This window comes from Erithacus rubecula, assembly GCF_903797595.1.
Source record: "Erithacus rubecula genome assembly, chromosome: 8".
NCBI lineage: Eukaryota > Metazoa > Chordata > Aves > Passeriformes > Muscicapidae > Erithacus > Erithacus rubecula.
In genome coordinates, this window is record NC_136659.1 from 10,291,071 (window position 1) to 10,314,179 (window position 23,109).

General features: G+C 42.2%; 1 protein-coding gene across 1 annotated transcript in view; it reads left to right on the plus strand.

The window, feature by feature from the left end:
- The window catches only part of PLCL1 (phospholipase C like 1 (inactive)), a 177,883-nt gene that overhangs the window by 138,722 nt on the left and 16,052 nt on the right, over positions 1-23,109 (plus strand). The window contains 4 exon segments of the mRNA XM_079311418.1: positions 2-2,317; positions 4,507-4,710; positions 14,356-14,431; positions 17,452-17,561. Of these exon segments, the coding sequence (XP_079167544.1) occupies positions 2-2,317; positions 4,507-4,710; positions 14,356-14,431; positions 17,452-17,561 (2,706 nt within the window).

Consider the following 23,109-nt stretch of genomic DNA (forward strand, 5'->3'; position numbering starts at 1 on the left):
TTTTTTTACTCTAGATCCTGACCTGCAGGCTCTTCGCTGGGAGCCTTCCAAGAAGGATCTGGACAAAGCCAAGCTTGATATTTCTGCTATAAAAGAAATCAGGCTAGGGAAGAACACAGAAACATTCAGGAATAATGGACTTGCAGATCAGATTTCTGAGGACTGTGCACTGTCGGTAATTCATGGTGAGAACTATGAGTCCCTTGACTTGGTTGCCAATTCAGCTGATGTGGCCAATATTTGGGTATCAGGATTAAGGTACTTAGTTTCTCGTAGCAAACAACCCCTGGACTTGATGGAAAACAGCCATAATACCCCACGGTTCGCCTGGTTAAAAACTGTATTTGAAGCAGCAGACGTTGATGGCAATGGCATAATGTTAGAAGATACAGCTGTGGAGCTAATAAAGAAGCTTAACCCCACCTTAAAGGAATCAAAGATTAGATTAAAATTTAAGGAAATTCAGAAGAGCAAAGAGAAACTGACAACACGAGTAACAAAAGAAGAGTTTTGTGAAGCATTCAGTGAACTTTGCACAAGACCTGAAGTGTATTTCTTACTTGTGCAAATATCCAAAAACAAAGAGTACCTGGATGCCAATGACCTAATGCTGTTTTTAGAGGCTGAGCAAGGAGTGACCCACATAACTGAAGAAATGTGTCTAGATATTATACGTAGGTATGAGCTTTCTGAAGAGGGGCGATTGAAAGGTTTTCTTGCAATTGATGGATTTACTCAGTACTTACTGTCCTCAGAATGTGATATTTTTGACCCAGAGCACAAAAAAATAGTCCAAGACATGACACAGCCTTTGTCGCATTACTACATCAATGCATCCCACAATACATATCTAATAGAAGACCAGCTCAGGGGGCCGGCTGATATCAATGGTTATGTCAGAGCACTGAAGATGAGCTGTCGGAGCATTGAGCTGGACGTCTGTGACGGCCCAGATAACGAACCCATTATTTGTAACCGCAACAACATGACATCGCCACTTGCCTTTCGAAATGTCATCGAAGTAATAAACAAATTGGCCTTCTTTGCCTCAGAATACCCTCTTATTCTGTGCTTGGGGAACCACTGCTCTGTACAGCAGCAGAAGGTGATGGTGCAACACATGAAAAGAATCTTTGGAAACAAACTGTACACAGAGGCACCTTTATCCTCAGAAGCCTACCTCCCATCACCTGAGAAACTGAAAATGAAGATTATTGTGAAGGGGAAGAAGCTTCCCTGCAACCAGGATGTATTAGAAGGAGAGGTCACAGATGAAGATGAAGAGGCCGAAATATCCCGAAGACTGTCAGAGGACTTCTCCAGGGAACCAAAGCTGATCTGGCTGTGCAGGGAGTTGTCTGACTTGGTATCCCTATGCAAATCTATCCAGTACAAAGACTTTGAGACATCCATGAAATCTCAAAATTATTGGGAAATATGCTCCTTCAGTGAAGCAGAAGCCAGTCGGATTGCAAATGAATACCCTGAAGATTTTGTTAACTACAATAAAAAATTCCTGTCCAGGGTGTACCCGAGTGCTATGAGGATAGACTCCAGTAACTTGAACCCTCAAGATTTTTGGAACTGTGGTTGCCAGATAGTGGCAATGAACTATCAGACCCCGGGGCCCATGATGGACCTACACACTGGTTGGTTTCTACAGAACGGGGGATGTGGATACGTTCTCAGGCCCTCAGTGATGCGTGACGAAGTATCTTACTTCAGCGCAAATACCAAGGGTATTGTTCCAGGGGTCTCCCCCCAGGTCCTACATGTCAAAATTATCAGTGGTCAGAATTTTCCAAAGCCCAAGGGTGCATGTGCTAAAGGGGATGTCATAGACCCCTATGTCTGCATAGAAATACATGGGATTCCTGCAGACTGCACCGAGCAAAGAACTAAAACTGTGCAGCAAAACAGTGATAACCCTATTTTTGATGAAAGCTTTGAGTTCCAGATCAATCTACCGGAACTGGCCATGATCCGCTTTGTTGTTTTGGATGATGACTACATTGGGGATGAGTTCATAGGACAGTACACCATCCCACTGGAGTGCTTACAACCCGGATACAGGCACATCCCACTGCGCTCTTTTGTTGGTGATATCATGGAGCACGTTACCCTCTTTGTTCACATTGCAATAACCAACCGAAGCGGAGGCGGGAAGGCACAGAAGCGTAGCCTCTCGGTGAGGATAGGGAAGAAAGCAAGGGAATACACCATGCTGAGGAACACTGGTCTCAAGATTATCGATGACATCTTTAAGCTGGCAGTGCATCCATTGAGAGAGGCTACTGACATGAGGGAAAATATGCAGGTATGAGACTTCCAGTGTGTTTGTTGGTATGTCCTGAATGTGGAAGTGAAAGTCCTGGTGTGAGCTGCTGCTAGGGTGAGCTTGCTGAAGTTGATGGAAGCTGGTGAAACTTCAGACCCACAGCTCTTGTCGACCTTTAAATGGACATTGGCAGGCTGAGTTACAGGTGCTAACTTGTCAGCAGATACAGGGTTAGGCAGAAATGTTTTAAAAATCAATATGCCCTCTCTAAACATATTTCAATGGTTGATTTTTTTTCCCTGAGAAAGCAGAATTGAGGGTACATTTGTGTCCCTGCCTCTGGTCCCAAATACTGTATTTCCTTCTGGATTGTAGAAAACATCAACAAGCTTTTGGTTTGCTAATTGAGTGAGGATTATGCTCTTAATTTTCTTTGGCTGAGTATAAGAAGCAGTCAGTGGATGTGTCATTGAGGTCTTGTGTACACCAAAGAAACCCACTGTGCAAAGAGCAGCATGTTTTCCTGAGTGTGTGTTGCCATTGTTTGCCCCAGGGCTGCAGATGTTCAACATAGGCACTGAATGCCACTTGGATTGCAGTTTCCTCCCTGCTGAATAGCTGTTTAGTCTTGGCTGGTTGAGGGCTGGCACAGACTCCAGTGCCATATCTTGGCTCAGAGGGTCCCCTGGCACTGTGTGCCTGCACCCATGCTGCTGCATGCAGCTGAGCCTCTTGTGGCCAGCAGCACCAGGGCCCAGGTGTACAACACTTTCACAAGTGCTTGGGTTAGACCTTGGTGGTTGGCAGGATGTGAAGTGGCAGCAAAGCCAAACAAGAATGTCCCCAGTGCTCTCTTCTGTGGTGGGAGCCACTGGGGGTTGATTAAAGGACAGCTCAATTCAGAGCTTCAGGCACTGCCTAGAAACAAAACTGAGTAGTGTTAAACAATGAGTTTTCCTTAATAAATAGCTGAAATCAGCTGTAGCTATGTCCTTGGTAAAGATACAGAAACTGTTCATTTTTTTTCTCTCAAAAACAGGAGAAAAACGCGTAGCACTTCATTGACCCCACTCTTCTGGATGGAGTCTAAAGCAAATGAAATGTTGACAGCTGGAAAAGTTTACAAAATGACATAAGCTTTAAACCACTCTCAAAGGAATAGTCTCAGCATATTTTTAAGAATGGGAAACTCTTCCCAGCCTTTCCTTTCCTTCAGGCCTTGAAAGTAACTAGTTTGAACTGCTGACTCCACCTTCTGTCTAGGTCAGGCACTATATATGAACTATATAAACTAAAGTACTCTGAATTTGACTCAGAAACAGTACTAATGTGCTTTCCAAGCAAAAGTTCAGTAAAAGATCATGTTCTGGGGAATGCTGTGTAAATACACAGTTTTGAATTTAACTGCATGCTCATATTTAATTAATGAGAAAAACGTAGCCAGACATTGTCTGATTATTGTTTTTTTTCAGCAAGTTGAGGAACATTTGCAAGGTATGGATTGTTATAATACTCTTATTTGGGTTTTGTGCATCTTGGTCACTCCTTATTACAGCTCAAGAAGGTAAATGATGGGTGCATGTCAGCTATATATCCTCTGATCTGATAAATAAATAAATCCTGGCATGTCAGTTTGGTTTGACCTGTATATCTGGTATTGATTTTCTTACATGTGACCTATGAAGGGAAAGGAGTGTTTGTGTTTCTTTATGATGTGATAATGTAAGGCTGAAAACAAAGTGAGTATTTCCTGCTTGCCTGTCCCATGGGAAATACAAGGTCTGTCAAACTTGTTCTTGCTGGAGGATGATAATGATGGAAGAACAAAGTGATGACAGCATCAAAAGTGATTTGAGTCTAAGCAGCTTGGAAGAGAAATAGCATTTTAGGCTGATGGCTTCATATACTGGGGACCAGAACTTGTCCCCAACTGGGGATAAGTTAGGGCTGGATTTGCAATGCAGAGTAGCTGAAGAGCTGGCAGTTGGATGCCTGAGGCTGGGAGAAAGCTGGAGCTGGCGTAGGCTTCAGGACAGAGAATGGGGCTGGCAGGGAATTCCTGTGTGAGGTGGAATCCCATGATCCCGTGGGAGGGCCTGGGGATGGTGAGCAGTGGGATAGCACTGCCTCCCATCAGAGGGGAGAAGAAGAGAGGGCTGTCAGGGTAATGGCAGGCAGGGCTGAGGGGTGAGCAGGCACACGTGCTGAAGTGTTTGTGTCCCTTGCAGAACGCCATGGTGTCGGTGAAGGAGCTGTGTGGGCTGCCGCCCATCGCCAGCCTCAAGCAGTGCATACTGACCCTGTCCTCGCGCCTGGTGAGCAGCGACAACGTGCCCTCGGTGGCCCTCTGCATGAAGGACACCTTTCCTTACCTGGAGCCCCTGGGCACCGTGCCCGACGTGCAGAAAAAGGTCCTGGCAGCCTATGACCTGGTAAGCACTTCAGCACTGCTACCTCTGCCTTTCCCCTCTGCCCCATGGGGCAGGCTGTGCCCGCTGGCTTTCACCCAAATGTTCCAGTTAAATAAGCAAGGCTCTTCAAGTGACTGGGGCTCTGAAAAGTTGGCTTTTTCACCACAATGCCTGCCACACTGGGCTTTTTGTTGTTGTTTCCTTTTTAAACACGTTTGTAGCTAGCACAGGTTGGCATTTGAAGAGGACTTTGTTTATAAAACCAGTGGCAATTCAGCCTGTACTGGCACTGTCCTTGTCCTTGGAAAGCAGCAAGATTGTGTGCTGCCCTTTGCTAGCCTCCCAGCAGCAGAGCACAAGGCCAGTAGATAGGGAGCTGCAGCATGGGATTTCCCAGACAAAGCTGTACCCTCCCTTTTCCTACACTTTGCAGCAGCACTGTCCACTACTGCCCTTGTCCCTGTCAGATGAAGTCAGTGTTGCTCCTGGGGTGGGCATGGCAGAGTTGGAAGGGAAGGTTAAAATGCCCATTTTCTTGCATGGGGAAGAAGAGGTCAGTATGGTACAGGAATGCTTACACAAATACAGAGACACAAACTGGAATTGTTCCAGATGAGTGCTGCTGCTCATTGTATGACATATGTCACTGCTGTGGGTGACTGAGCAACAGCTGTGCGTGACTTCCAGCAGCAGAAGTTGCTGTCACACTGTGCCTCTTGGGCCGTGGGGGTGCCCTGCTGCTTCCCGACCTTTTTGGCAGTCTGCAGCAGCCAATAGCAAGATGCACAGTTCTGCCAAGCCTGACTTAAGTACTGCACTGTGGCTGCCAGACTGAATGTTCAGAGGACAGCAGTTTTTTCTGCAGCTTGCATTCATAAGGAATAGATTGGTGAATAATACTGGGAGTATTGAATTACTTCCAGAGACCCTGATATGTTGCAAAGAGTGATCTCAGCTTTGACCAAATATTCAATGTGCCAAAGGCCCACCTCCTTTCCATCTCATTTTTTGCCTTTATAATATACTTTTCAAGGAAAAAAATCAGCTTGTGGGGTGGAAGAAAGACACTGATGTTGATAAAAACAGAAATATTAAAAGTACAGTGAAATAACCCCCAGGTTTCTTCCAGAATAGTTTCTATTACTTGGAAGTGAGTAAGTTATGGTAATAAAATGCCAGCTGTAACAATACCAGAGCAAGGATTTGCAAATCCATTTGATTGCCTTATTTTAGATGGAACCTTTCTGGGCTAGATTTGTTACATGGTTACACGTCTTTCTGAAAGAGCAAATACCACATAAATAGGAGATTTTTCTGTCTTTGGAGGCCTGCTTAATGGAGTTCTACCAAAATGAATGTGTCATGTCTTATCTCTGTAATTATATACTGAAGAGTACACATGGGACTTTTCAAGGCCTCCTTGTACTTGGGAAACAGTTTTTCAATTTAAATAGGTGAAAGGCCTCTTTTGGATGTAGTCAGAAACACTTGTATAACTGTTTTAAATAATAGTTGTTCTCACATTTGTCTCCGATGGGGAAAGATGTAACTTGAATGTCAAGAGAGCGTGCAAACAGTTTGAAATCAGAGAGAGAGAAGGGAGTTGTGCCTTACCTATGTAAGGATTGATTTGAGATATAATTCTGTTAAGAATATCATGATACTCTTCTTTTTGCCCACTTTGGCTGTGACTGCCTCTTACTTTGCTATAACTATTCACTTCTGAAGAAGAAAGCTGGATTTAATGAGTGGTTTTGCTACATTTTGGATGTTTGCCTTCTGAGACAATGCCAGCAGCAGAATATTGAAATCTATTTAGCCTTCTCTGTGTTTGAATAAATGAACTGTCTCTGTCAATCTTGGTATTTGAAATCACAGTGTGGGAAGGGGTTTGCATTTCAAATGTTGACAAGGGGCTTCTCCTTGTTGTATAATGACTTCATATAATCCAGGGTGTATTTCTTTTTAATATTTTTTGTGCAAATAAGAGCACAAGGAGATGTTAGTGGAAAGCAATATAAAGTATTTTAGCTTGTTTATTGATTTTAATTCAAGATATACTGCAGTTCAGCCTTTTATATTGTTGATAAATATGGCATCAAGGAGCTAGATCCTTGCTTGCTGCATGCCTCTTCACTTCAAAGCACTTTTCTAAGGAAAAGGCCTGAGAGCATTTTTAAATGCGTAAAATAAAATCTGTTTATATTGGCCTGTCTCTTGTATGAGCAGGCTATACTTCTTAATTCCTTTTACAGTAAAATGGAAAAAAAGTTTACCCTAAATCTCACAGTGTGACTGCATATCTCCCGCACTCACTGGGCCCCACAGCACAGACAGGGAGCTTGAGTACTGGGCAAACACTTCCTCACCACCTCTGAAAACACTACATGTGCCACATTCTTTAAAAAGCCTGCTTTGAAAAAAATTCTGATAAAAATAGTCCTAATGTGTTCGAATTTTTCCCCCTTACAGGAAATTGCCAACTGAATATACCTTTTTATTTTACTGTGGAAAGTATAGACTCTGCCTGTGTGCTTAATGAGGCATAAACAGGGCTGAGGGTCCAGGGAAATGGAGGTGCAAATGCTCAGAGATCTGCCACAATGATGTGGAAAACAATTAACTGTCTGTTCCCTCCTGCTCTGCCTTTGTCAGCTGTGAGATAGACAAAGACCCATTTGTGCAGTTTGTTTGTTTTTTCCTGGGCAATTAATTTTACCATTGTGCTCTGCATTAAATATTTTCTTTTGAGAAAGACCTTGTTAGAATCAAATTTAATGTCCTTTGTTTAAGGAACCAAAACAAGTTGTCAGGACTGTGTTTCTCTCATTTTATGGTGGCATTGCAGTGGTTCAGTGGAGCTGAAGGAATTCATGGAGTTGGCCATGTCGTAGATAGGAAGAGGCTTCACTGATAATACTGGGTTGTATGGGAGTTTCTGTAGAGGAGAACAGGGAATAGGATTTGCCAACATCAAGAAAATAAGGTGGAGTGTTGACAATACATAGACATTTTTGAAAAGTGTGTCAATGATCAGAAATACAGTGTAGAAAGGCTAGTTTCAATTTACAGCTTTAGTTGATTCCATACATAGAGCATGATGAATGGATTCTGGTCGTGCTGTCATTGCTTCCCACACACATCCTAGGATAGTGTACCCTGCCACTTTTAGAGCTGATCTTCAGAGATTTCCTTTCCTGTGAGGAAGGGCTCTCACTCTGCCCCTCTACCTGTGTGCTCCCCCTTGTCTGTGATTACTCAGGTGGGCAGCATGTGCAGTGTGCCTCACAACCTGTCAAATTAATGCTGGTGTTCTTTGATCACACCTAAAAAAGGAGCTACTCCATGTGAAGGGAAGGGATAGGGCCCAGCTGGACCTGACAGATGGTTGAATTATTCATTGCAAACAGTTATCCTGTGAAGTTATAATTTTTTTTTGGTTGAGAATTGTTTGGAAAAAGATTGTGGTTACTGTGTCTGCACAATACATTCATGTACTGATGCAAGCATGCATGAACTCAGGGACACTTGTGCACTTTGCATTTCAGTTACTGGTTAAGCATTATTTTCCTCCAAGGTCAAATGATTGACTGATTTGAAAATCAAAAGCAATAAACAAGTGCTAATAAGTGTTCTTGTTTTTACCTGATCTACTGGCTCATTCTGTGCATACAGAAATTTTTCCAAGAAAAATGAGACGTTCAAGTTGTCTTTATGTTTTCAAATCATAAATAGCAAGAAGTGTAAAAAAAGATTGAGCAATGAAGCTATTTGTTATATAAACTCAGGTTCACATTGTTTTTCTCTGTGTTCAAGCCTGATCTTGCCATGTTGAAGCAGATAGTTATGGAAGGACAGGGTGGCTGCAGGTACTGCTGAGAGATGGCAGGATAGTTAAGAGCATCATGGCCAATATGGAGATGGATTGGGATTTTTGAGAGGAGAAGAAGCATCTGTGAGGTTGCTGGGAAATACGTAGAGGTATTTAATGGCAGTGGTTTTGTTGACATGGGTATTGGTCCATGCATGCTAGCAGAGCTCTGCTGAGGTATGTGTGAGATGAACTGCTCTTTGCCTGCTCTTCTTTCACATTCAGTCTTTTTGAGCTTATCTTGGGGCAGGCATGGCTACATTCCCAAGAAGAAAGTCCTTTTCCACAGTTATTATGTAAATACAAAATGACTAAGTAGATTTTTGTGAGCTTTTTCACTGAAATTCATACCTCAGCTGGGATAGAGTCTCCCCAGAGGAATATTTTTCACAATTCTCTAAGCAGCTGAAGACAAGGGATCGTGCAGAGCAGAGCATCCTCTGCCAAAGAAGTGTCATAATGCACTGACGTCAAACACAATCCAGCACATGGACATTGTCTTGAATTTGTATTTGTTTTAAAGAATTTTTCCATCCAAAATTGGACATAGACTGGGAAAGTCAGTTTCTTTTTCCACTTCTTATTAAGGAAAGTCCTGTTTCTTCCTCTATTTCTTAGAATTCTCTCATGCACTGCTCTCAAAGTTTCTAGCTGTGATTGCCCATGTTCATTAGTCACTTTTGAAACAGAATCAGAAAAAAGTCAAATCAGGACTTCTCTTAGAGAAGGAAGTTCCAGTTGGGTACTTCAGGTACACTGTTTTAGCATAAGTGTGTTGAAAACTGATCTCTCTCTCTCTTCCTCCATTGCTCCTGTTGTTCTGTAGAGGACTGGTCTTCATGCACAGATCACATCCTTCAACAGTTACTCCATATTTTCCCAGAAATATTTCTAATTGAAAACATGAAGTTGGAATTTAAGGTGAATTCTATGCAGTTTCTTCTCCAGTTTGTGTCAGTGAGGTATTTCAGATATTTCCAGCTCATTGTAACCATCCTTGACAGCTGTTTCTCATGCTGGGCTGTTGCAGGAGAAGACTTGGATACCGAAATCCGGCTTGAAATATATTGGGACAGAGACCAGGTGAGGGACAGAATGGTGGCCAGCAGCATTCTTTCCCATGTCCTGGCACTGCATACCAATCTTGCTTTCCTTGCTAAACTTGCTGACACAATTAATGGCCTGGTTATTTCTTGTCCCAGATGTGTACAAGAAATATTCGATACTAAAGGGAATTCTCTTCAAATTTTCATGAGCTCAAATTGCTCTTCAGCTGTTTTTTTTAATTGGTTGTGGTTTTGTAACCTCTTTTATTTTTGATTGATGGTGGGTTTGGTTTGTTTTTGAGGGTTTTTCGTGGTTTTGTTTTTGTAAACAGGCAAAACTCTTCATTGTCAATGAAAGGGCATAGAAAACTGGGACAATGGCCATGAGGAAACATCTAAGAGAAAAGCTTCCTTTTAGTCTGATGTTCGGTCAATTTCTGCTCTAAACTTTGGAGTATTTATGAGCGGTTTCCTTGAACTGTCTCTTTTTTTCTCATTTATCTTTCCAGCAGGAGCAGTACTTTAATTTGCCACCAGGAGCTTTTGAATCTTTTTTTGTCTTTTTTTGGTGAGACTGCTGTGTTAATTTCCTCTCTCCTTTTCAGTTTATAGAATAATTCACAATGGAAAGAAGAAATTGGTCTTTAGCACATGAGTTCATAAAAGTAAAAATAACATTCTTTTCTTCAGTTTGTACTGATCCTCTGATTAAACTGCCCTTAGTACAGGCAATAAATTACCCTGTTAATTTCATGTGAATAATATGATGCCCTCAGCATTAAGATATTTTAAATTTCACTTAAAATTTATTTAGTTTAACAGAAGTGACAAAGTAAAGAATTGCTCTTTGTGTGAAGCACTGGGATTTTAAATTTGATATTCCCTGCTATTCTTAGAAACTGGAGTGAGGCAGGTCAGTTATATTTTCAACCCTTGGTTTGTTTAACATTCTGAGTCTCATATATCGGATAAGGAGAGAACTCCTGGGTTTGTGCCAGCTCCTACTTCCTGTAAAATCCACCACAATTGCTACAGAGAGCTTCAGGTGCATTGAGATGAATCAAATTTGTATTTCTCTCCACCGGAATCAGTTTTGTGTGCTTTCATTCTTGTTTTTGTCCCATTTCCCCCTCGCCCCTCCAGTTATGTTAAACATATAAATCAGTAAGGTTTATCACCTTTCTGACATGGGAAATGCAAGTTGTCCCAAGAAATCCTGCCAGCTTCAGCAGCTGATAAAATTTTCCTCCCTCCAAGTGGATACAAATACCAACATCCATCCTCTAAAGGTTGCTTTTCAGTAAATGTCACTTGGATGTTAATCCCTTGAAGCTCAGCATTCAGCACTCTGGTGGAACACAGGAGTCCTGAGGGAGTGGGACATCTCTTGCTCTGTGAGAGTCACTCATGGAAGCGAGCTGCCATTTGGGAGCTGACATTAAACAGCATCCTGATGGGCTCCAGCCAGATGGCTGGGACTACACAGCTGCCTGGAGTGCTGCTCACTGCAGATCTCAGCAGAGGAAAGGTGCATGGAAATTCACGCTGCCAACATCAGAAAGCTCGCTTTTCACTTTTGAGATAGGTTGGTAGGTTTTGATGTATTACTGGCAAAAGTGTTCTTGAAAATCTCAGGCTATTCTGTACTTTATGGAGTTACCTTCCCAGCAGAAAATCTCACAGCTTTCCATGTTGTGTTTTTAGGGTTTCTGATTTTTGTCACTTCTGAAAGAAGTAGGTGACAATCCTCGAGCAGGGTTTCAGATGTGATGGCAGCTAGAAAAGCAAGGAATGCTTTTCAGACTGGGAAATCATGATCTCATTTCAAAGCTAGTGACAAAAAAGAAAAGGTGTATCTAGATGCCATGACCCTATTCTGTAACTTTATTCCTGGACAGCAGTTACTTGCCTGTTGTACTATTATCTGTTTGAATCAGTTTGTTCTTCCAAGTGAACACCCAGGCTTTGTCCTTGCCCTGTCCTGTTGTTGCCATCTTTTACAGCAGCGTTAGGAAGCAGCATTTTGTGCCCTCTGAAACTGCACATACAGCTCTTGCTGGAGGTAGAGCCTGGCCTGCCACGTAGGAGTTACAGGGTCCTGCACACTGTGTTGTCAGAGATAGGTCAGCCAAAATCTTCTCATAACTGGCTAGGGTCCCATTATTTCTACCTAGTGCATTATTTCCTAGAAGAATGTCTGAGGGGGGATGCTAGGTGATGAACTGAGGTTGTCCTTTAACCCCAGTCACTGAGCTGAGGAACTCTGAAATCACTCCCAGGATTTGTCATGGGACAAAAGCTGCTTATTTTGTTAAGATTACTGCTGAGCAGGAAGATGGGAACAGGTTAAATTCTGCTACATGGTCTGTTTTTAATTGTTTGTTCTTGCTGAGCTGAGAGCAGTAAGACTTTGATCTCAGCATCAAAGGAACGGAGGTTTGCTCTACCTACTCTGCATCGAGGGAGAATTGACATCCTAGTGCTACTTTGCTCTTAAAAATTGAATATAATACCTTCATGTCTGAGAATCCTTAAATAGGCATACCAGAAACTCCTGGGAGTGGGTCCAGTAGTTGCATGATTCCTGAGTCTGCTTTTTTTCTGCATGATGGGATAATTGACTCTGGCTGCATATATATATATGTATGTGTCTATGTATGCATGTGTATCTATAAAAACCTCACAAGTCACGCTCTGCTTGAGGGATGTGAGCACAGGGGAGTCTGACACATTGGATGTCCTGCAGCTTAGCTGCAGCTGACCTCACAGGGCAATCCTTGCTGCTGGGTAGGAGTGCAAGCGCAGACCCCAGTGGGGGCCCAAGGCCAGGGTGATGGCTACATGGTGGGCAGGAGCCATGGAAATGCTGGGATCACCTGGCTGGACTGGGCAGAGCAGGCACTGCCTCATGGGCCCCAGCTCTGCATGTGCAAGAGGTGCTTGTTTGGCCTCTGGCTGCCTCTTCAGTGACTTACAGGATTTTTGGGACTACTACTGACTTCACTGCTCAGACCAACCTTCAGCATTTATAGTTGTCAGCTGAATGGCTCCTGCAGCACAAAAGGATATTGTGCTGTGGTTCAGAAAAGCCAGAGAGTGGGTAGAAATTTTCATTCCTTTCTAGATGACAAGTGAAAATATCAAAGAGGAAAAAAAATCAGTGTGATGCATGAACAAGTAAGTAGTAAGAATGAAAGGCAAAGGACACTATCGAAAGCAATTTAAATCTCAGGCATATCCACTGGGCATGTTCTGTTAAAAAGCAATTTTGCACTCGCTAGGTATATCAGGATTTTTCACTCTGCCTGTGGAGCTGATAATGGATTTTGTTTTCTGTTTGTTGTTCTTTATATCAGGAATGGCATAGGTATTTTTATTAAATACAGTTGTAGTACATTTAATAAGAAATAAAGATGCAATGAGGAGCAAAATTTGGATCTAAATTTCTCCAGAATTTGAAAGTTTGAGTGTGACAAATGTAAGCGTCTCTCATTCCTTTTGTCTAATTAAAGCAGTAAGATGTGCTAATTAGCAAGTGTTAATTTATTACTGTTATGCTGGCTTCCACTAAAATCATTGAAACCTACTACTTGGGTTTTCATATTTAGCATATTCGAAAGTAGGGAGGCTTTTAGCAGTTGCAGCATTTTGGCAAATGGGCAGGAGACTTCTATAGTTTCAGGGTATAACATTAGGCAGTCACTCTTCAGTTTGCTTCATTTGTAATTGGCAGTGCTCTCTTGCTGTTTGGGTTTGATTGAGGTTTGTAGTGAACATCCTGGGACAGTGAGGTTATTCTCAGGCACAGTTTGTTATACAGCATGTTCTTGTCTTCCGTAGCAGATGTATGTACCACCTTTTGCAATTGCACAAAACAGAACAATGAAACAGTATTCTTGTTTGCCTGGGCTTCTGAGAGGTTTTGGATGCTTGTTACCATCCAAGGAGAAGAGTATTTGCATGTAGGGAGGCTCAGGAAACTTGTCAGGTAATGGGCCCTTCATTTGTTTGCTGTTAATGGGCTATTCTAGGAAGATGTCTAAGTAGAGAAATCTCTTGAAACTTGTGAGTAGGTTTGTTGAAACTGCTGCTTTTGGTTTCTTTAGTGTTAGATGGATTTTTTTGTTTTGATTTTTTGTGCTGTTGTCTTTTCTATTAAACTTCAGCAGAATTATTGAGGAGAGGAGAGGATTTGGATCTGCATTTCTCAGAGGAGAAACTCAAGAACTACTATAGGTGTCTGAACTGTTGTGTAGAATAAAATCCAGCACAGGCTTAAATGCCTCAGGAAATCAGCTCTCTTCATGAATTGGTAACATTTTTAATAATCACCTATGCTGAGGACTATACTTACATCTCCATTTAAGAAAATACCAGTTAGAAAATATTTAGTTGAACATGGAATGAAGTTTGTCTGCTAAATCTGTTTTCTTCTGAAATCACTTGTGTTTCCTTCATATTGTTTGCAGTGGTGTCTCATGGATGTAAAGCAGCTGTTCATTAACTTTTGGAGCAAAACATTTTCAGAGCAACTGATACTTAGCTTGATATGGATTTGGGAGCCCCCCATAGGAAGGAAGGAAAGATCCAATATTTATCATATAGCTCTCAGAGCAGACCTTCTCTCCAGTTTCAACCCTTGTACTTTCTGTGTGTTAGATGTTGCAGGAAACCCTAATAATGCTGATTTTTTTTTCTTTCTTTCTTTCTTTCTTTTTTTTTGGGTTTGCTTTTTTTTTTTTTTGACAGATGATTCAAGAGAGCAAGGTTCTTATTGAGACGGCAGACACCACTCACGACAAGATTGTTCAGTGCCAGAAAGCAGGTAATCCATCTGTATTGAGCAGTTCTGGGTGGAAGATGGGAAATAATGTGCCATAGTTTACTTACTAGTTGTGACTAATGTAGCATTTTCCACCTGTGTGTAAGTGAGCATTCTGGTCTTTGTCTGGCATGCTCTACCCTCCTGAAGGCTCATCTTTCAGTAGCAATGCAGGTATGGGATCAGACAAAAATACTCAGCTTTCACCTTAGAAGCTACTTCTCTGTCTGCTCTACAGCTCTGAATTGTCTGACAGCATTTAAATTAGTCAAATGAACCAAAAAGGCATTAAAAAGCAGGGGGTGAGAAGGGATGGTGCCTTTACTGAATGCATTCTCTAGCATGGTTGTGTCTTTGAACACAGAGCAGGCAAGAGGTTTCTATGCCCACAGGATCACAATTATAAATACTATTGTTTCTGATAGGCATTTTTGGGTTTGGCAAGTGATGCAGGCTACAGCCATTTGCTTCTATTAAATGTAAATAATGAACGAAACTGCTGTTTTGTAGTTAATACTTTAAATCATCTTTTTAATTAGGAGAAACTGGAAGCTGTTTCAACAGTAGCATTTAACTGATTTCATGTGGTGCAAGAGCAGGATGGAACCTAGTGTCTAGTCTTTAGGCATGCTGGCATTATGGTAGCAAAGGGACAAGAGGCAAGTGGCCATGTCTGGCTGGAGGTTGTGGGCCCCATCATTGTGACACGATTGAGTTCTGTGTATCTGCAGAAGCAGTGAAAAATTCCTCTGCCAAAGCCTTCATCGTGTGCAGAGGTTTAGGAAAGGGACAGTAACAAGGAATTGCAGCACCAGGAGGATCTGCAGAAGGTATAATTTAAGGGCAATACTTTGCACCAAACTGTGCAGACTCTCAGCAACATCAGCCACTTTTCTGCCCAGCTTGGTCTGTGCAGAGAGAAGACCCCATGGCATTTGCCTGGGCACTGGAGCCTTTGTGAGCAGGAGATGTGTATGGAAAATACCACGCAGTACCATGCCACCACACTCATGTCCAGAGTTTCATGCAGTTCTCCTCTCCTTCCTTCCCCCTGGAAAAAGAGAAATTTTTCAAGTATGTTCAGTTTGCTACTGCATCTTCTCATATTTTCATTTTTGTTTGCTTTATTAGCCTTAAAATTTCTGATTGAGAAGGCAGCTGGAATGATACAAAGTGCTTTTCTGAAGCCACAGGATTTAGAGAGAGGAAAGGACAGAGAGATCCCTTCCTGTGCTCATTTGCCAATTAGTTTGTTGCAAATGTTACCCAGGCAAATTTTTATGTAACACTTTTAATGTGGCAAGATGAAGCACTCAAAATTAGGAGGTGTCAGAGGTACAATTGCCTCTGAAATTGTCCTTTGCCTCACCCTAGTGCTTCTTCCTTTGAACATGTGTTCCACCAGACCTGTGCTTCATAGCCTGTTTTGGTGCAGGTTCCATGTGCTTCAGGGTCCTGCTGGCTCTGCCACACTGGTTCTTGTGTGACTGGTTTTAGTGTTGTGTTTTTAATGTGCAGGCTCAACCCAATGCACAGTCAGCAGCAGCTTGGAGGACTGAGCCTGCTAAATGCTTTCACTGATATGTCTACCTGCAGCTTAACAAATGTTTGTGGCTCCCACTTTCTGGGGCAGTGCTGTATCCATGTTACAGGTGGAGAAGTGAGATCCAGAGGGAAAAAAATTACTAAAAAGATGTTGCATGAAGGCATGGCTGTCCATGGAGAGCTAAAATCCTTTAGCCTTCTTATTTTTTTCCAGGACAAAGCAAGTAATTTGAAGATTTTCTTTTACTAATTGAAGTGAAAGAATTTGTAAGTGAGTTGGCATGAAACACACCTGCAAGGAAATCTTACTTTGGGTACAGTTATTTAGACAATTTTCCAAAGGATGTACTGCAGGAACTGTGTTAGCCTTGACAAGCAAAGCCTGTGAGTGGGTGAAGTTTCAGAATATAAACCATGGAGAGAAATCTTGCATTGTGTGGGGTTGAACAGCCTCTATTACTGAGCTTCTCAAGTCAGTGCACAGGAAGGAAAACCAATGTCAATCTTCCAGGAGTGCTTTGGGCAAACTGTGATGAGCCTGCCTTGGACTGTCCTTAGCAACCTGCCAAGTAGCCTCTGCATCTGCACTGTACAGATGTTCTCTCCATAGGCCTTTCTTTGATGTAATATCAACAAAGCTCAAATTTGTGAGTGACATTTGCCTTCAAGTGTTAAGGGAGGGAGAGCTGTGAAACAACTGGAGATAGAGCTTGGTTTGTTCAGCCAGGATAGGCTTCGGATGCTTTGGAGTTATTTAGTGCCAGTTTGGCCTTTGTAAGGTACAAATTAAGGGAGCTCAGACAGTTCTTTTCCATTTTGTCTCTCAGTCCACACCAGACTCAGAGAAAGGTTTCCTGAATTTTTGTATCCAGAAACAGATCTGCAGATGTTTGCCACAGAAACTAGGAATGAAGTACAACAGGGCTGTGGTTGGAAGTCTCAGTTCTCCATCCTGCAGGAGTCACAATCCTGTGATTAGAGTTATGTGCTCCTGATGTAATTTATCATTGTGGAGTACGAGGGCTTTTCTGTATGAGTGATTAAGATTAATGAGGAGATGTGCATTGGAGCCTGCATTTGCTGTGCTGAACAGGTATCTTCCACATGTGTCAGACAGTGCAAAGCCATCAACTCAAGGAGAGTGGCAAGCGAATGCCTTTTGTCACAGTGTTGGCAGCAGTGCAGGCTGCAGGAAGAAGTGTTGGAGGAGTGTCTGTGCAGGGACCAGTGCCTGTGTGGAACCCCAGCACTGGCAAGGAGAACCACAAACCAAGTGGAAGCACAGCCACAAAACTGTACGTGGCACCTTTATTCTGGAAAATGTTCTCCCAAGATGGAGTCATAAAAAGAAAAGGAAGGGAGGAAAGCACAGAAGGAGGCTGTAGGAAGTCCCAGCTGCAAGACTGAAAATGCTCATTCAACATTTTTATAGGGAAAATCAATTGTGCATTGAATGATATGGCAATCTGTGCTTTTAGGAATGGAATTCCATGAAGAGCTTCATAACCTTGGGACAAAAGAAGGTTTGAAAGGAAGAAAATTAAGCAAAGCCATTGAGAGTTTTGCATGGAATATCACAGTGCTGAAGGTAAGCACAGAAAGTACCACCTCCTGTCTCTTATTAACTTTGTCAATAAACCTTTGCTCTTTTAGCTCCTCTGTGTGTACATCTTACTAATTCTGAAGAAACACGTTGTTCTTTTGTTAATGGGGTGTATCAATTACCCCCACTTATTGATATTTATCAAATATATCAATTACACCTCTGATTTGAAAGCTGTGAAGGGAATTTATCTGAGCCTTGAACAGAAGAGGAAAGATAGCTTGTGATTTGTATGATCAGGGACATGGGCTTGGTTGTCTGTTCTGCCCCGTTTGTGGTCACTGTGTCTCAAGTACTTATTTTGTAAAATGAGAACTGGAGCATCTCTTTGGGAAGGGACAAGGGGTAAGGAGGGGGTGTCAGGAAAAAACATGAGAAATATTGTAGATCCTACAGGATGTTTCCAAAGTGGAGTCTGTCCAAACAGCTAAAAGGGAATTTTCACCCCTTCATGATGGCTATGCAGGGATGTACCACGGGGTGAAACTGTTACTCACTGGACTTTAGCTGCTGGTTTTGCATTAGCCAGCCACAAATTATCATGGTAGCTGTATGACTGATCCAGGGTGAAAACATCTAGGGACAACCAGGGATGGAAAGAGGAGAGGATTTGGTGGAGCTGCAGCAGAAGACAAGGAGAGGGCCTGAGCCAAGCATTCAGTTTGTTAGCATTCAACCTACACCTTTCCCACCTTGCTCTGATAGATCACACTTCCCTTCACTCTGTCCAAGCTGCTCCCTTGCTCCAACTCCCTGTGACCTCCCAGTGCCCTTTACTGAAATCCTAGATCAAACCAGTTGATGAAAGGGAATTTTTACTAAGTTTCTCATCAAATATTCCCCCTAAAGGTATCATGCAACAGCAGTAGGACAGGTATGCGTCAGCATTGTAGTACTGGAAAAAGCACTTAACATGTCTTGAGGAGGAGAAGGAAAAAGGAATTGGGAGCAGAGAGGCTGAAGAGCAGAAGTGTGTGGGAGAGGCCATTGGTGGTAAAGAAGGGTTGGAGAAGACTCATCTCCACACCTGTGGTTTCCTGCATACCTGATTCACCATGAGAGAGAGGAAACGTGAGGAACAGAGTCAGTGTCAGCTCAGTTAATGGGACCTCTGATAAAGAGAAAAGTCAACCAGTTCAAACTTACAGACTTAAATAGATAACCTATTCCATATAGAGCAATTGAGGTTAGTAGCTAGTGTTGTCCCTCCCCCCCGTCTCTCCCCAAAAGCACACTAGGGAGTTCTGAACATTCATCTGAATACTTTTAGCAGTGTTAGGTAAAATAATGTTTAATGATGAGAGTCACTGTAAATGTTTTGATTTTTTAGATGTTTGTTAAATATGAAGTTTTCACCTCTGAGGGTGACCTATGATTAATGAATGTACAAGTAGGGTATCGAAGAAACATTTTGCATGGAAAATAATTGCTGCCTAGCACATATTGTCAACATACTGAAGAGCTTTTTAAAAATCTAGTCAAGGTCAAGAAATAATTTACTTGTTTCATTTGTAAGTCACAACTTCTTTTCTACATTTCTCACTCAGTAAGATATTAACAGGGTTTGCTATCCATGAAATGCATGTGAAATATCTTTTCGTTCTGACTGAAGTCCAACTCAGGAATGTCATTAGAAAACTGATGATGAAGGTGTGTGATATGAAGCCATCAGTAATTGTTCTAATTTGTCATCTTTTTTTTCTTTTACCTCTTAAAAATACTGTCTTTTAGTGACCCTGCCCATAACAAACGTGCATCTTCTCTTCAGCACTGAGTCCTCCCAGTGCTGGTGATAGCAACTCAGGATTTGGCAGGAAGAGACTGACAATCCTGCCAAGTCAAGCCATAAGTGTCCTTCATATGTCCAGTGGCAGGGTGCACACTACAAATACATTTCACTAGGTGTTGTTACAGTGTTGTAAGAAAAGGAAAAAAATCCTGTAACATCTCACAAATGCATCAGCTGCTTTACATGAGGTGAGGTGAGGCTGATGAGAGAAAGCTTCTTTGTGTGCTCAGGGTTGTTGGAGGCAATTACATCATGCAGCAGAAGTCAGTTCATGTGAGGTGCCTGTGAGCAATAGCAGGTATTATGTAGTTCTTGTGCTGTGAAATGATTAATAGTCTTTTCCTAGGCTAGTGAAGCCAAGACATATTTAATTAATGTGTTTCTTTATAAAGACTCATTGCAGTAGGTAAGCTTTGGAAAAAAAGAGGAGATGCAATAAGAAATTGCTACTGGTAAAATCATTAAATAACTACAAGACTGCAAGATTAAAGGGTATTTTATAAAAATCCTAACTGTGTTCATTTGTCATGTTTAAAAATGCCCTGGGGTACTTTTTAGAGGTGAATCAAAGTAGTATGTCATTTTCTTCCTTAGTTTATATAAACTTAATTACATATTAGTAGCACCCACTGTAAGGACAAACTGTTACCAGAGGGTAAAAATGTCACTAAGAACATGGATGTTATAACTTGGTGACAGTCTAACAAGTTAGCTTTGACATCAATATTTGTAAAATGTCACTTCTTCCTGTTTTGGTTCTGTGTTGTGTAGAACACTGTCAGGTTCACAGCCAGTAATACTGAGAGACTTAAGTACACTAGACAGAAGACGCATGCTCTCACAGCAATATTGCAGGAATGGTTATGATCCCAGATTTAGTTTCACTTCATTTTTATTTCCATGCAGCACCAGCTCTGTGTCATTGGTTTTCTCTTTGTATTTAACTGAGTGCCAGTAGAATGGAAGGCTGGTGAAAGAAATTTTGTGTTAACCCCCTCACACGTTAGGAGCTGTTAAGAGCCCTTAATTTCACCCTACCAGGCACGCAAAGCTGCTCAGCTAAGCTGAGGCAACTGTTCTGGTGTGACCCTCTCTTGTCACAAAAGGTCATAATTCATTTTCATGAGCTATGTCTTGTTTTTAAAGCAGGTGACTCCCCCTTTCCCAGAGCAGAGGCTTTTATGTAGCTGCGTGGGCTTGTGCTTGTTTCTCCCCAGATGCTGGTGTTTGTCCCACCTGCCTGGCCAGGCCACCTCTGCTCTGGCTCCTGTGGCTGCTTGTGCAGTGAGCTCCTCCTGCATGTGCTGGCAGAGAGGGGAGCACCAGAACCTGGAAGGCAGAAGCTGAGAAGCCTCCTTGGGGCAGTTCTGACCTCAAGTTTATGAGTCCTGAGAGCTGGGACACAACCCCTACCCTCAGTGCTGCTGTAGAGCACTGGGTGGTTTTCAGGTTAGGTACACTCACACGTGGGAGATGTCATGCAGAGCCTACTTGGGTCTGCTCTGGCCTTCTCAGCACAGGACAGAGCCAGCTGCTACCTCTCCTGGGCTCTTCAGCCCACTCCATCTGCTTCTCCCATGGAATTTTGTACCAAGTATTTTGCAGTAACTGAGGCACTCTTACAATCTGTCACATATGCAAACCACTGGTTCAATGACTGCTATACGAATTTTTGAGAATGTTTGAGGGAAAAAATGTTGTAGCCTGCAAAACTACTCTCCTTGCTGAGGAAAAACTGTCACAGACTGTCAGGAGGTGATCACTCAGGCAAAGAAGTTGGGATCTACCTAAGTCCCAAGAGCCTGGTAAGTCAAACAAAGTTTGAGTATGCTGACTATGATTCAGATTTATTGTTCTCATGTGGACATGCTTTGACAATCTGCAGGCAAGTTTTTCTGGGCTATTTGTGCTTTGGTGGGCCAGCACACACAAAGTCTAGAAACAGTACCAAGAAGTACTTGTATGTTGATGGTAAATATCCGGATAGTTAATATGCCAACATGCCAGCTTATTTATAGATAAAACATGGGAAAAAGAAGATAAAAGTGGTGTTTACTGTTTTGGTCCTCTGATGAAGGGCAAAACACTCCAATGTTTGATTCTAGTCCACTCTGAAATGCATGTGCATTTTTAAATCTTTTTTTGCTGCCCATGATAAGATTGCGTCCCTGCTGTCCTAAGTCTGTCTGTTCACCTGACTAGGACTCCAACTATTAGTGCATGCCACAAGAAATCAAGTGGTCACATTTTCAGGGATCATTTTAGCTCTCAACCATGAGTGTCTCTCTTAATTATCCTTCATTTAAATTAATGCTGATTAGATATATCAAGAGAAGTTTGCCTAATGCAGAAGGCATACAATTGCTAAATTGCTAATGCAGTTCGTTCTCTCTTTGGGGGAGGCATCCACAATTCTATGATGTGATTGTGATCAATGTTAGCTCTAGTATATGTGATTTTATGCAGCAGAACTGTGCAGAAATAGCAATTTTATAGGAAGAAAAACTGCCTGTCAGGCAGTGATTGATATTCTAAAGCACCTTAAACACTTCTGATGTTTCTGAAGTTTCTGATGATCTTTGGAAGGACATTGTTTGCATTTGCTTTGCTGATGTATTTCAAACTCCTAAACTAAGAGCAGTGTTTCAAACTTTCAAACCTTTGCAGACTCTGTGCCCTGGCTACTTTTGAAGGATCTGCTGCCTTATGCCAAGACATGCTCAGATACAATGGAGATTACCTGAGCCAGTCAGTCTGTCATTGAGTGGTAGATTTTACAAATATGTGAGGAAATACAGAGCTATTCTAATGATTTGCATAGTGATTAGATCCACCTTGGTTTCTTACATATGGACTGAAGGACAAAAAGGAGCAACTTAATAAAAAACAAGTGGCTTTCTGAGAGTGCTAGAGACAAGGTGAAGAGGGCCATCAAGTCCCGTAAATACCAACCTGCTTACTTTGAAGCAATTGACTTAAAATTAGAAATATGAGAGAGGAGGTAGATTTAGGTTGTTCTTTATTGTATCTGAGAAAGAGCCTGGAGAAGCCACATGGGAGCACAACTTGTTCCCAGAACCTTTGTGTACTCTGAATGCAGGAGTGAGTGCAGTGGAGTCTCCCAGCTTCAGGGCTTGTTCCAGGGCAAAGCATGTGGTCCTGGCTCTCGGGACAGACTCCAGGGTTCTTCTGTATGTGGAGGTATTGCAAGATCTTTCTGGGATAGGGGATTTAGAGTCCTTTGAATGATCTTGAGTTACAAGATCGGGAGGTAAGTGTTGTGCTTCACATTCCAAGTTGTTTTGATCAGTGTATTTTGTAAACCAAGGGAACCAAATCATGTGATTATTAGGCAAGATAGGCAGATCTTTCTTGTACCTAGCAAAGTGCTGTTCTCTACTGATTTGGTTCACAAAGGCCTCCTCCTTAAATGGTGAATGCACTGGTTTTTGTTTGTTTTGCCCAAGTCCAAAGGCAGGAACCAGACTCTTTAGCAGACAGTCTCCATGGATTTTGTCAATTGTATTTGGTGATGGAAATTTCTCAAGTGGCTATAATACTGTGTATTAGGGTAAAGGAGTGTGATCCCAGTCCATCAGGAGTACTAGTTAATCAGATGGAATATCCTGTTATTCTTGGCCTTCAGCCATGCTGCCAGAGCATTGCTCAAGTCTCAAGTACAGCATGACCTCTCTGGGTACCTAGCTGTTCCCTGCAAGTTTTTGAAGACCTAAGGGTGTTTCT